At 37.6% G+C, this 15,622-nt stretch overlaps 1 protein-coding gene across 2 annotated transcripts in view; it reads right to left on the bottom strand.

Moving 5' to 3' along the window:
- Nucleotides 1-15,622, bottom strand: part of CEP85L (centrosomal protein 85 like) — a 217,013-nt gene that overhangs the window by 192,685 nt on the left and 8,706 nt on the right. Inside the window, exon 2 of one of the 2 annotated variants that reach the window (XM_032157756.2) lies at nt 6-114. In XM_032157756.2, the coding sequence (XP_032013647.1) occupies nt 6-87 (82 nt within the window). In that variant the 5' untranslated portion in view covers nt 88-114. Of the gene's footprint in view, nt 1-5; nt 612-15,622 lie in introns of those variants that run through there. The other variant, XM_058435518.1, reaches the window with a different exon arrangement.

Raw genomic sequence — 15,622 nt, forward strand, 5'->3', positions numbered from 1 at the left:
CTTACCACATCCGTGTTGTAATTTATCTGATTGGAGTTTTACATTTAGTCTCCCTGTGGTAGACTTCCAATTATTTCTCCAAATCATGTAATGTTGGCCAAGGGTCAGCTGTTTCTGATGATAAAAAGATACAGAAACATGAAAGACGAATGTGATTGGTTCCTTTTTCTGATTTAAATGTGCATTCGCTTGTTTTATCTAACACTTGAAAAGGATAGTTTTTTTAAGTCTCAAAAAGAAAATTAGCAGAAGCTATAGCACTATGTAAAGTATACATTTTTTTTCATGCTTTGTAGTTACCACAGTCTCAGGAACAGAATTTTTGAAATTCATTTGTGATGCAGTTCTAAGAAGTGTATAAAATATTACAGAAATATCTTGGCCTTTGCGAGTTTAAAATACACTTATTATTTCAAAACTGCCAATTTCCTAATTCTAAACAGTGTTTAAAGAAAATCGTTTACTCAGGTTTTCCACATCTTTTTATTAATATAAAGGGCATGCTACTACACACACAAAAAAAGTACATGCAAAGGTGAAAGTATCTAAATATTTCAATATCTATTACAGAGTAAAAGCAAACAGTAAAAACATGTTGCTCTTTTGGCACTTGGCACCAAATATAAAATTTTTGTGTCCCTACTAATTAAACTTGGGAGGATAGAGGGCTAATGCAATTAAAATTAATTGAAATACTAAGTGAGAATATTATGTAAAGTATCCATTTCTTTTAATAATATGAATTCTGAGTATATACTGAACTAATGCTTCCCCCCACATCCATGATACATGGATGATATGTACATGATATGATACAGCCATGGTTTTCAGAATGATTAAAATTTATCATAACACAAGTTGGAGAACCTAAGGACTACCTAACCATTACTAAACCCCATGTGGTAAACTGCCATATTTTTGTTTTGTTGTGACAGTGTGTTAGGACTACAATGAGAATTTTAAAAGCAAAGACAGTTATTGTTGCACCTCAATAAACCTCAATCTTGGCAGTTGTTCTACTGCGCAGATATAAGTAATGAAAATAGTGACTCTGTGTGTGTGTGTGTGTGTGTGTGTGTGTGTGTGTGTGTGTATAAGTATCATTGCTCAGATGAAATTAGGATATTTAATGTTTTGGGAGGAGACTTTTTAAGAATATAAACTAGATCACAAAAGAAGAAAATACTACTAAAAATGCCACATTTAATACCAAACTGTATTAAACTATTTGTTTAAAATGTCTCATTTCAAAAAAAGACATTATTTAAAAGTGAAAAATAAATGTTGCATTTATAATTCTTAAATTTGTATATAAATCTTTGAACTGATTAAGTTGAGCTATCTTACATGTGTTTTTCTGATTCAAATTTATCAGATTGTGCAAACATCAACTACAGAACTGAAGAGGGATACGACAATGGATAAAAGTGATATTTTTAAATTAGAAGAACCAGGTGCAGTCACTCATGCCTGTAATCCAGTGCTTTGGGAGACCAAGGCAGGAGAATCACTTAAGCCCAGGAGTTGGAGGCTGTAGCGAGCTATAACGATTGTGCCACCGCACTCAAGCCTGGGTGACAGAGCAAAACCTTGTCTCTAAAAAATAAATAAAATGAGAAGGAAACCCCATGCATAATATGAGGAAAGCTCGAGAGCTTTATATTTACAAAAATATAAAATATATAAAATAGCAAAAGAACCAAACAATATGTAGGAAAAGTAAACCAACCAATAACAATTGAAATAGTTCCTAAAGAACTATTGCCACTACATAGAAAGAGATTTATGAATTAATTCTAAAAGATTCCAAGGACTAGACAATTCTTGTATATCAAGTGTGTATCAAGGACCATGCTATACAACCTCTTCCAGATCACAAAGGTGACAAGTTATCCAATTTTTTATGGATTGTTGTAATCCCAAGAATCATTCATAATTTTAAAAAAACACTCTTTCTTTTGAAGATGGATTTGAATATCTTAATTGGATCCCTGGCAGGTAGAATTCAAATAGGTGAATGGAAAACAAATAGTTAGAACAGTGTATGTGTACATCCTATATTGGTAATTAATACAGACAGACATACAATTTAGAAATGTAACTGTGTTATAGCTCACCAAGAAAAAATAACATTCATTGGTATAGGCCAGGTCAGTTGTAGATGATAATTTATATACATGTATCAGAATAAAGTAGTGACTGAGATCTTTTCCTGACCCTCTGGGGTTACTAATTAGTCCAGGAATGATGGTGAAATAGTACACTCTTGACAAATATTTACCAAATTTTTGGGAGCCAAGTTCATAGAAACCTTCATTCTAGGCTATGATTTCCTACCCAGGGCTACCAAAATAAAGGAAGGAAAATTAGGGAGAGGTAGCTAGGTGGTATGGCGAGGCCAAGAGGACAAGGACACCTCATCTCAAGTCCCTGATTCCTGGGAGGTACAGAAAATGAATCTCACCTGTACCTTTGACTCCAGAGTTGGGTTGCAATAACCAATAAGAAAGAAGGCATGATATGGACCACTGAAGCGGTCCTTGGGATAGCAAGTGGGTATGGGAGGGATAGAATTCCGCCAACAGATAAAGTCTTGCAAAGGACTATCAATGTTTTCAGCAACTGCTTAGGACTGACACCTTTGTCAATGGAACTTATTATGGTAACCACCTGGTCATCCTGAGCCTATGAAAAGAAACAAGATCAGTTACAGTGAAATGGGACAGCAACCTGGACAGTGCATAAGGAGACAAATTCTTCCCTGCCCGCCTGCTTTTTCAGACACTGGAATAGTAAGTAGAAGGATGGAAGTGTGGATACAAGAAATCAGATCATGCCTTCACACACAAACCCACACACAGCCTCCTATCTGACCTGCCCTGGTGGAGAAGAGGACTGTTGAAAGCTGAAAATGTCCAAAATGTTGAGGAATTGGATTGAGATGTACTCAGCGGAAAAGTGGATTTTCAACAGTGTACAGCTGGCAGTGTTATTGGGGGAGAAAAAACTTTGAGTATATACTTCCAGTGATTTGAGACTTCTCACTAACCCAGTTACCTATTTTATGTTGAGTAGTTAGTAATACCTGCATTTTACAGATGGGGAAAAAAGACCAAAGAGAAGTTAGGGAAGGTCACACAGGAAGTAAAGAGCTAGAATTCAAATTTGATCCATGTGACTCCAAAGCCCATGCCTTTTCCACCATGCTCTTCCACATGCTATGAAATAAAAATTAGAAGATTTCTTTTCAGATGCCATATGAGAAGGAATTACCTAACTATAGGATTTCTGTATAGTGTTAGGGTACAGCTAAGACTGGAAACCATGTGACATTAATCTGCAATGGTATATGGTTTTCTTTAGCTGTAGCCAGCAGTTTGAGTGTAGGAAGAAAGAAGGCAGATAGATAAACAGGGTTTTGCAGTGTGGGCACTCAAACAGGAAAAAGGGGCAAAGAATGTAAGGATATTGGCAGAAGAATAGATGAAGTGACGGGAAACTGGGTGTAGCCTATCTGGAAAAAGCAGTTAAATCAAGGCAAAGCTGAAATGTGGAGAGAAGGTCATGGGAATAAAGGAGTGGAACTTTTACAACTGAAAAGCAAATATAATGAGAGTAAGGGAGTAAAAGTTGGAAAGACACGATGTTAGGGTGGGAGAGGAGGATGCTGAAGTTTAAGACTGCAGAGATGAGACAGTGGAGGAATTGATCTGTGAGGTGACCTTGGAGTGTGTCTCTCTGATCTCCCTTCAAGAAAGACCTTGATATTCAGCCATGAGGAATGTAGTTGGCTGACAGCCTCCAACTTTTAGTGCCTGTAGGACCTGCCTCAGCCTTTTTGTTTAATTTTATTTTTTATTGATACATAATAGATGTACATATTTTGGGCATATATGTGATAATTTAATACATTCATATAATTTGTAAAGATCAAATCAGTGTTATTGGGATGTCCATCATCTTAATAATTTTCTTTATGCTAGAAACATTCAAATTATTTTCTTCTAGCTATTTTAAAATATAACAATAGATTATTGTAAACCACAGTCGCCCTACTCCATGGTTTTCCCAGATATCCCCAGCTAGTGACAAAGCTCAGCCGAGATACTGGGGCCTGGCCATTCTTTCCAATGCAGAGTCCTTCCAATCATCAGTCCTTGTTCTCTAGCTTGCTGTTGGGTTGACTGGGAACTTGTCAGATGTGCATTGTGATCTGAGCCTTTCCTTTCCAGTCCTGCTTCCTGTGCCTTTCATGTTTCACAGGTGTTGCCTTCCAATAAGCCTCATACACCCCTAGTTCCATTTTAGCATCTGCTTTCCAGAAAAGCCAACTGACACATTATGTGAGGAAGATGAAGATTGGGGGTTTTGTTTTAAAAAGGAAAACAGGAGGTCTATAGAGCATGATAAAAATATTTCCCAAAGAGGACAGTATACTGAGGATGAGTTACCAGGAAGGCAGCATGTAGCAGCATAGACTGAGACTATACAAGAATATAGATGAGTAAATGTCATGTTTTGAACAGCAGAGAAAGGCAGAATTGAGAGAACTGGGCCTGGCACAGTGGCTCACGCCTGTAATCTCAGCACTTTGGGAGGCTGAGGCTGGCAGAACACTTGAAGTTAGGAGTTCCAGATCAGCATGGCCAACATGGTGAAACCCCCTCTTTACTAAAAAAAAATACAAAAATTAGCTGGGCATGGTGGCACATGCCTGTAGTCTCTGCTACTCTGGAGGCTGAGGCATGAGAATTGCTTGAACCCAGGAGGCGGAGGTTGCAGCCGAGATCGTACCACTGCACTCCAGCCTGAGCGACAGAGTGAGACTCTGTCTCCAAAACAGAAAGAAAGACAGACATGACAGGTTCAAGTGGACTTAGAATGCCAAAACAGAAAGAAAGACAGACATGACAGGTTCAAGTGGACTTAGAATACCACTTGGGCACATGGAACTCTGGAGGAGAAGGTTCTCAATGCTTCTGACTAGACTGGGCCAGGGAGCTACTGCCCCCCATTTAAAAAAGTTTGCCACTATTCAGGGTACTTCCGGGAGCAAATTACAAACTTGTGAAACTTACTGAGTTAATTGATGTCAATAGGATTTTAATTCATTAATTAAGAATAATTAATTAGTTACAAGTTCACTACTCAAATAATTTTAAATCATTAAGACAGTTTTCATAGTAGCTTCCTTACTTCTGGGTAGTAGAAGAGAATTCAATTCAATATACTCTGTTCCCGTTGGTAAGGTTTTTTTATTCCAAAGAATTTTCAGCGTATTGCTTACCCAGTGGAAGAATGTAGGGATCTCTGGAACTGTAAATAGAGTTAACATCACTTAAACAATCCCTAGAGGAATCTGAGCTAATTTAAGGAGTGGACCATTTTGCTAAGATTTCAGTGGAGCTCTGGAATTTTAACAAGTTATTATAATAAATTCAGAAAAACAGACAAGTCTAACTACAGTTTTCAGGTTTATGGGAGAACTAATTTCTTTATGGCTTTTTTTTCTGTCATAAAAATAATACATATAAAAAACAAAAAGATGATTTAGAAATATTATTATTCTTCTGGCAATTATTTGTTGAGTACCAAAGTAGGGGAGAAAAATTAAAACCAGACACAAGTGTGAAGGATCGGTTACTTCACTATAACATTTCAAGCTTTTTAATTTTCTATTGTGTAACCAGTATAAAATAGCTATATGGTAAGGCTTCTTTGTTCCTTTGTTTTTAACACAGTGGAGTTACTTTGTACTGCCATCCTTACAATCTCTCATGTATAGGTCATTCTTAATTATTTTATTTTGTTCAACAGTGTACTGATTGCAGAAGTCTCTTAGCCCGACATAAATTCAAGTTGTAAAATCTAGAACCTGTATTTTTAAAAATAAATAAACTTTTAAAAGACCACTTTAAAATGGAATACAATAATTATGAAATTATGATTGTAAATATATGTTAAATATAAAAGTGGAAAAAGCAACATATTTAAATCAGTATATTCAATAAGTGTTACAAGTAAATTAATAAATATTTTAAGTTGACATTTAACTATTTTGCTTATATCTCAAAAGTTTAACATATCAGGTTGTCCCAAACATACTTTTGAAAATGTGCTTTAGAAAAACGGGGAAATCATATTATATTTGGACATATCTAGACCAAATTAAAATTGGTCTTTTTTCCTCCACTTTGCGGCATAAACAAGGTATTTCTTAAACAGCCCTAATATTTTGTAGTGTTATTTTGGGGGAATCTATTTTTAACATACTACCTAAAACTGAACTCAGAAAAAAATCTTACAGACTTTTTTTTTTACAAGCAAGACTTAAAAGTTTTTAAAACCCTAGTAGAATAACCAATCTCTACTTTCATTATAGTAATTAACACTAGTTTTTTAATGTTCTATGCACCTTGAATCACCAATTACTAAAATGAAAACACAAAGAGCCACCTGAATATCAAATACATGCACTATTACAAGTGCTCACACAGAATGTGAGATGAATTACTGATGAAAAAAGCATCTAAAATTAACTTATGCTCCTCATGCATATGCTGTGGATGATGACAAAAGAAATTATGAAAAGATATATGTGATATACATGAATCTATATTCTCTAATTGAGACATTATACAAATCTTTATAATAGACTTTATATTAATTAATTAGGTACTTTTTTCCATTACAGTAATCTCCTAATGAAGTTATGGAGCAAACTTCAGCCTTAGCAAAGTTGGGCAAGTTATTTATACTGTGAAAGATAGCTGAAGGATAACTATTTTCAACTGAGACCAAAAGACATAGTAGTTAGCATTTATTTTCATAATCTTAAAAAGGCATACAATTTCGGTAGGAGGCAGTAGTTATAGTGACACTAAGGGAGGTGGTAGATCGGGAGCATTCGATCAGCATTCGGGGAGAATAGAGAGAAAAGGCAATATCAAGAGAATTCGTCACCACAGTTGTCTGGATGCTGTTGCCTTCTTTGCTCACCCTTGAAGGTCAGTCTGGTTCTGGCCCAGGCCCAAGATCTAAGTTTCAGATCACGGCAGGCTTAGGAGAACAGTGCAGACTGGAACATCTAATCCCACCCCAGCTTGCCCTAAGATGGCCCCTGAATTTGTTCAGCTCCTGGGCCTGCTGCCGTCCTAACTTGCCTGAAACTGTTTTCCAGAAAATTAGAGCATAGATGAGCAATGCCACGTTAGCTTCAGTTTTGATTTTGGGTGTTACCACATAATTTTTTTAAAAAGAATTTTTATCTTCCCACATACCAACTTTTAGAACAGATGGCTTAAAATGTCTTAGAGGAAATTAGTTGTAATCAGCAGATGAGAGTGTGTCTCCCTGTTTTCGTGGCAGAGGTAGCTATCACCTCTTAAGTACCTACCTTCTACATGTGAACTGGCACCAGACATTGTAGTTTTTCTGTTGCATTTTCATCCAAAGGGTTATGATGGGCTTCATTAAAATGATATGGTACACATGTGGGCATTTGCCTGCAAGTATAATCTCCGTGAAGAGGTAAACTGTATAGGCTTCAAGGTGGCTTTCTGCTGAGGTGGCTGCCAGCCTCCCTCGAGAAGGTGTCAGCTGAAGATCTCAAGTAAGAGCCACAGTGAAGCTCATATGCCTTGATCTCTTTTCAGATCCTGGCAAAAGGCCAGCTATGGAGTACTGCTGCAGTCAGGAGCTGGGGGAGTTGGCAGATAGCCAGATAAGGGGCCATATTGTCATTTATAAGGCAATGGCTTTTATAGATCTCTAGTAACCCATACTCCTACTTACTTGAACCCTGTGATTTCTGGGAGAAAAAAGAGCCAGATAACTTTCCCATTGGAATAAAACCAAAACAAACACTGTATTTAGGTTCATAGGATTTCAAAGTACTTCATACTTATTTCAGTCAATATCCTTTGCCTGATCATGTGTCCATAACACACATGCCTCCTGAGTCTTAAGATGTTCCTTGCTCCTCTAGCCGCCTTTAAGGATACCCTCATTCCACCATGCCTGGGGCCGTGTAATGTCTGTAATTGCCTCATTAACTCCCACCTTGAGTTCTCTGAATCTGGTTTTCTCAAATATGATAAGGAGACTGTCAATGTGAAAGGTGTCAGAATTTTCTCTTCTTCTTTTTTTTTTTTTTTTTTTGAGACGGAGTCTCGCACTGTCGCCAGACTGGAGTACGATGGCGTGATCTCAGCTCACTGCAATCTCGGCCTCCTGGGTTCAAGCAATTCTTCTGCCTCAGCCTCCCCAGTAGCTGGGATTACAGGCGCCCGCCACTATGCCCAGGTAATTTTTTGTATTTTTAGTAGAGATAGGGTTTCCCTGTGTTGGCCAGGCTGGTCTCAAACTCCTGACCTCATTATCTGCCCGCCTCAGCCTCCCAAAGTGCTGGGATTACAGGTGTGAGCCACCGTGCCCGGCCTAGGTGTCAGAATTTTCAAAGGAAAAATAGAATATTGATAAACTGAGTAAAATATGATTACCATATAATGTCATCTTAAGATGTTCTTATAGTTTCAAACTTGTATAAACAAAATTGGTATTTATACATGTGTCCTATTAATGCACACGAGAGTAGATTAGAACCTATATCAAGAGTATTTTTTCTTGTGCCTTGAAAAACCAACTTAAAAATAAGGGATTTTGAAATTTGGTTTCTAAATACGTTTCAATAAGGTTTGTTATTATTATTTTTCTTTTAAAATTACATTTTTATAAATAATAAAATTTTAATTGTGCTCCAGTTAACTATTAATAAATATTCAGAATCCTTGAGGGTTTATTTTAGTTAAAATGTTTAGGACTAATGCATTAGTAAATTGAAATTTGGATACAGGAATTAGCTAAAATCTTTACTTTGTTTTACAAAAAAATCAGAAAAAAGTAATACCAACCCTATAAAATCCTAAATCTCTAATAATGTAAATATATTATTAGTGGTAATGTTATTTGTTGAGTTTAAGAGTATATTTAGTTTTATAGAACAATAAAATATTTTTATATAGAATATTCTGGAAAAAAATAGAGAAGGAAGACAATTATAAGTCGGAGAGAAGCTGGGATCTGTCTATAATGACTGTGTTAAAGAATAGCACTAAAGCCACCTCATAAACCAATGACGTTATATCACGAAATGACTTTAAAGTTGACGGAGCTGCAGCAAATAAGTTCAAAGCAAGAGGTGCCAGCACCAGAGACTTGGGTTTCGATATAGCTCTGCTCCCTACTGGCTTATTATTGGGATCAAATAGGATCCTTGCAGTACTATCTCATAAAGCCATTGTGAGGAATAAATAGGATCACGTTGGAAAAGTGCTTCACAAGTTTTAGGTAATCTAATCTTGCTAAGAAAAGGGGCAAATAATTCACAAGAAAAACCAGAGTAATGATAAAAGGTATTATTGCATGCTATGTGAGCACTGTGCCAAGAATTTCACATGCAACTTCCCATTTCATCTTCATAACAACATGATAAAGAATAGTATGAATTGGCCAGGTGCAGTGGCTCACTCCTGTAATCCCAACACCTTGGGAGGCCGAGGTGGGCAGACCACTTGAGGTCAGGAGTTCCAGACCAACCTGGCCAACATGGTGAAACCCCATCTCTACTACAAATACAAAAATTATCTGGGCATGGTGGCACATGCCTGTAATCCCAGCTACTCGGGAGGCTGAGGCAGGAGGATTGCTTGAGCCCAGGAGGCGGAGGTTGTAGTGAGCCGAGAGTGCACCACTGCATTCCAGGCTGGGCAACATGAGGGCAACTGCGTCTCAAAAGAAAAAAAAAAGAATAGTATGAGTTATTATTATCTCCATTTCATAGATGAGGCAACTGAGTCATAGAGAGGCACCAGGAGACATGGTTAATTAGTGGCAGAGCAGGAATTCAAAGACAGTTCCACCTGACTCTAGAATCTGAGCACTTTAATATTAGCTATAGTATATTAAAAAGTTCAACTTCATTAGTAAGTAAAGATTTAACAATTAAAACATATGGACATGGAAGTGCAAAGGAATGATAAACATCAAATTCCAGTTGTATCTGTAGAGGGAGGGAGGAAGGCATTGGAATGGATTTGGGAAAGTGCTGCACGACGACTTCAGTTATATATGTAGTATTTTATTTTTATAAAGACTAATGAAAATGTGGAAATTTGTTAAGACTTGACAAACCAGGACCAGGGGTTATATATTTTTTCTGCATACCTTTTTGAATGCTTAAAATAATTCATGGTAAAAAAAAAATAAAAGCAGTGAACTGAAGTCATCCTATTTCATTTATATAAAGATTAAAGAATTAAGAAAATAATTTTGGTGAAGGTTTGGAGAAACCGATATACTTATACACTTCTAATAATATAAATTGGACCAATTCTTCTGGAAAGCAACTTGGCAATATGTGCCATAAAAACAATCTTGCTCTTTGGTTCAGTAAGTTTCCTTTTGGGACATTATCCTAAGGGAAAAAAATCAAAATATACATGTGCATACAGAAACATACACACTGGAAAAACTGTATGCATGAAAATGTCAACTGCAGTGTTGTTTATAACGGTGGAACATGATAAACGATCTAAAATTTTAACAATAGAAAAGTAGTCAATATTTTGCAGCCTTTAAAGAAATATTTATGATGGCTATGTAGCAATTTGAGTAATGATTGTGATGTAATGTTAATTGAAAAAAGGATATGAAATTGCATATCCACCAGAATTAAATCAGTGAAAAAATAATCATAGAAAAAGGTTTAGGAAGAAACAGCCTAAAATAATGAGTATAGAACTTGTGTCAAAATGATGAGATGCATTCTTTCCTTTTTCTCTTCCAGATTTTTGATATAGATTTGACATATTGTTTTTGAAATGGAAAACTACAGTCGTCCATTGGTACCCAAGAGGGATTGGTTCCAGGATCCCCAAAGATACCAAAATTTGAGGATGCTCAAGTCTCTTATATAGAAGGGCATAGTATTTGCATATAACCTGTGCACATCCTCCAGTATATTTAAATCATGTCCAGGTTACTTACAATACCTAACACAATGTAAGTGCTATGTAAATAGCTATTATGTTTTTTTTTTATTGTTGTACTATTATTTTTTATTCTTGGGAAGTTTTTCCTTTTTCTTTTTTCTTTTTTTTTTTTTTTGAGACGGAATCTTGCTTTGTCACCCAGGCTGGAGTGTTGACCTCCTGGGCTCAAGTGATCCTCCTGCCTCAGCCTCCCGAATAGCTGAGATTACAGGAACGCACCACTATGCCTGCCTAATTTTTGCATTTTTTGTAGAGATTAAGTCTTGCCATGTTGCCCAGGCTGGTCTCAAACTCCTGAGCTCAAGCAGTCCTCCCACCTCAGCCTCCCAAAGTCCTGAGATCACGGTGTAAGCCACTGCACCTGGCCTTTTTCCAAATAGTTATAATCAGCCACTGGTTGAATTCACATTTGGTTGAATTCATGGTTGGTTGAATCTGCAGATGTGAAACCAATGGATACGAATAGCCAACTATATTACATAGTACAAACCTAGCTTTGAAAATATTGCAATAGATATGAAAATAAACTAGAATTCACGGGAGAAAATGAGGGGTTCTAAGAAAGGTGTAGACAATACATTACCAATACAGGAGGTCAGAGGAAGGGGAGATCTGCCAGGCTGGGGTCTTCAGGAATGCTTCACGAAGGAGGGACTATAAGTGAACCTCAGTAATTCATAGAGCTGGGTAAGAGCTGGGGATGAAAGGGGGACTAAGCAGGAGGCATGCAAGTTGCAAAGTGGAGTGATGGGAGATGTTCTCAGGAAACAGCACTGCGTGTCATGGAATATTTTACTTTCAGTTTTTCTGGCTTTTCAGAAAATGTGGTAACTTTAAAGTTTTCACAGTCAAATTAATTCCACAGAACAACTGGTTGTAGAATCATAGCAACATAATTATGGGTTGTGCTTCTGGCTCCAAATCTTTCACTAAAAATAATCGCAGTGACCACATCTTGGGAAAACAAAGCCATTACCTATTCTTGTGCTCCAGCTATCTCGGTAGTCACTTACTGGAAAATGGATTACAGGTAAAATAACTGCATGTTTTTAGGACACTGCTTGTCTCTCTTACCTTCAGTGAGTTGATTAATGAAATAATTTAAAAACTTATATTCTCCAGGCATTCTCTAAGGCATGAACATGACTTTGAAGAAATCCTTTACCATCACACATCACACAAGCCTGCCTGTGCTCCTCCGGAGACATAGCCCTAGTACTCCTGGAAGCCCATTTTGTTCCTTCAGGGAGTATGCTTTCTTTGTGCAGACAGGAGAAAAATGCTGGAGATAGAGATGTGGGGAGTAAGAGGAGGGACGGTAGGTAAGTCTCAGCCACAGGTAAGATGAGTGGGAACCTGTGTGCTCCACTGCCCCCATGTGTACCAGCTGTTCTTTGCCTAGCTTCCTTGGGCTAGAAACATATTAAGTGAATAATACATGAATCAACAAGATGATAGGTGTGTCATTTATCAAATGATTACTTGTGCTAGAAGTTTACATCCATTCACTATTTTATTTTATTTTATTTTATTTTATTTTATTTATTTCGAGATAGGGTCTTGCTGGATGCACAGGCTGGATTGCAGTGGCTCAATCTCAGCTCACTGCAGCCTCAACTTCCCAGGCTCAGATGATTCTCCTACCTCAGCCTCCCAAGTAGCTGGGACTACAGGTGTGTGCCACCACGCCTGGCTAATTTTTGTGTTTTTTATATAGATGGGGTTTTGCCACGTTGCCCAGGCTGGTCTCAAACGCCTGGCCTCCTAGGCCTCCCAAAGTGCTGGAATTACAGGTGTGAGCCATTGCACCGGGCCACATCCATTAACTTTAATGATCATAAGAATCCTGCCCAGCCTATACAAATGCCAGGGTACTCAGGTTCTTCAACAAACTCTAGCTTTCTTATCCTCTAAGATTAGTGTAAAATAAAAGTGCCTGATTGCCATCTCACACACTGGTGAGAAATCCTCTGTTCCTCTCCACATCTCCAGGTTTCTCTTCCTTGCCTCACATTCTGTTTTCCTACATAGGCCAAATTCTCCATGTCTCCTTTACATCCCCCTGGTGTTTGTGTTCCCTTTTGCTATATGGCCTTGCCCAATACTTGGCACATCACTCCAATTTCTTCACTCCCCAAAGTTATCACCCACATATGATTGCTTGGGTAACAAACATCTATTTAACTTTTGGTAAAAGGTAAGGAATGGTCCACTCTGGTGCCAAGTAACAACTTAATATTGGATATTAAAACTGTCTCCCCAAATATAGCCCCAGATTCGTGGCTACTTTGCTGGACTTCTTTCTTTCCTAGGGTTGGTGCTTTCATCTCAAACTCCAGGATGCTCAAAATTATTGTTTTATTATGCAAAGCATTTTAGTTCTCTGCCTGGGGCTTCCTCCTTCATATCCAAAGCGGACCTATACAGGTGTTTTCCTAAACTTTAGAGTCCTAGAAATCAGAAAGCTATAGTCTGCTATAATTTTAAATAGCATTTACACAAGATGAAAAAACAAGTTTAGTGAAATTAAATGACTGCCCCCAAAAAAGGGTCAGAGCCTGAATTAAAAGCCTGGCTTGACTAACTCAATACTTATGCCCTTTCCACTATACCAGGATGAATACATGAGAGTCAATACCTATTGAATGTTTACAACATGTCTGGCTCTGTTCTAAGAGCTTCAGGGGCATTAGCTCATTCAATCCTCACATTAGTTAATACCCCACTTTATAGAAACAGAGATAACTACCCATAGTGGCAGCTAACACATGGAAAGGTCAGGATTACAGCCCAGGTAGTCAGTGTCTGTGCTTCTCATCATTAACTGCTATTCTCTACCAGCCTCAAGATCTAGCTCCCTGACATTCTTTCAGTGGCTGAAAATAAGGGCAGCTTATTATCACATTTGGGATTAAGTTAAAAAAAAAAAAAAGGAAACAGGGGCAGCTACCATGTGACAGTTCAGTCTGCTCCCTGAAAATGACCCCAGCATGGTTTGGAAACTCAAAATTTCTAAAAACCCTGAGAGTACATGGGCATTGTTGGGGTCTGAAGGTATAGACTAGATTTGCTCAGTGACAAACTTAATTATAAACTTTATAATGGCTGCTTTCAAAACCAATTAGGTAATTCAGCCTTTTCTTGCTTAATTTGTTGCCACAACTTCACTCAATCCATTTAGTCAGTCAGTCATTCAAGACTTATTGAGTGTCCTCCATATGTCAGGTACTGTTAGGCACCAAGTGAACAAAGAGGGATCCTTCAGGTCCAGACTCAGTCCTGGAGTGGCTCCAAATGTTAGAATTATGATTAGTTTTTCTTCCTATACTAGTCTATGGGGGATGGTGCTGAGATTCTAGATTTCGTGGCCCAGTTCTTTAGAGAAAAAAATTACTAACATGAAGAAGGGCATTAAATTGGGTCACCATTGCTTGAGGGAACTATTCCTTAAGAATATAGAACTTGCTTTGATTTTTTTTACACTCTAAGTGCTGCTCTAAGGTTTGATTTCCTGAGTGGACAAGACCATCAAGGCAAGAAGTCCCATGTAGATGACAACTAGCAATATTTGGGCAGAAACATATCTCACTTTAATAAATGGGCATCTTAATGTAAAGCTGGATCTTAGACATGAACTAAATCAGTGGTTTTCAAACTGTGCTCCTAGGGCCTCATTTGCAATAAATGAACATTTTAAACTGCATGTGAAAACTGCATTTTTTGGGTATCTGATTTATATATTTGAGTTTTGCAATTTAATTTCATTTAGGAAGAAGAAAAAAGAGCCCTTTTGCAAAATGTGAACACCTCTGAGATTTTCATTCATTTCTCTATTCACAAGGGACTAAGGCCTAGACAGATGAAATGACTCACTGAAATGGCAGAGATAAATCGTAAACCTAGGTTATTACTCCCAGCCCAGTCCAATGCACAAATCTCCCCCTTCTGATCTACTACCCACTGTGTGTCTGGAGAGCATGGCACCCAGGCCAGTGTAAGTCTGGGTGAACTGTATCTTTGTAGCACTGCAAAAGCTGAGAATTCAGTTCCAAATGGTTCTGCAAAAATACTGACTGAGGACTATTTACTGTATATATGATTAAGTGCTACATAATCTACTATGTTCCTCATAATAATCCATGAGTTGGGCTGAGCAAGTATCTCCCCAGCCCCCTCCTTAATTTTGCAAAAAGCAAAACAGTCTCAAAGCTGTTGACTTCTTTAAAGAAATATATTAGTAGATAACAACAACAAAACAATCCAAAATTCCAATCTTCTGACTTTTAGGAAGACAGAGCTCTAACCATTATATTATATACTGTTCAAGCCAACTGGTAAGAATATGCAGTGCTTGTGCAGACAGGAGAGCAATGATGTAATTAAATAGGACAGTTCCCAAAGTTGACAGGCATAAATGATGGAAGGCAAAGTTTAGATATCAACCTATGAGCCATGGACACCTGCAGAGTTTTAAAATTATTACAAAGGGACCTGAAGTCCCATAAGGTATGCTTACCTGAATAAGGTGGGTTGCACTGATATATACACCCAGACTTCAAATGGATAGAGAT

The sequence above is a fragment of the Hylobates moloch genome, unplaced genomic scaffold (genome assembly GCF_009828535.3).
Source record: "Hylobates moloch isolate HMO894 unplaced genomic scaffold, HMol_V3 SCAFFOLD_2, whole genome shotgun sequence".
NCBI lineage: Eukaryota > Metazoa > Chordata > Mammalia > Primates > Hylobatidae > Hylobates > Hylobates moloch.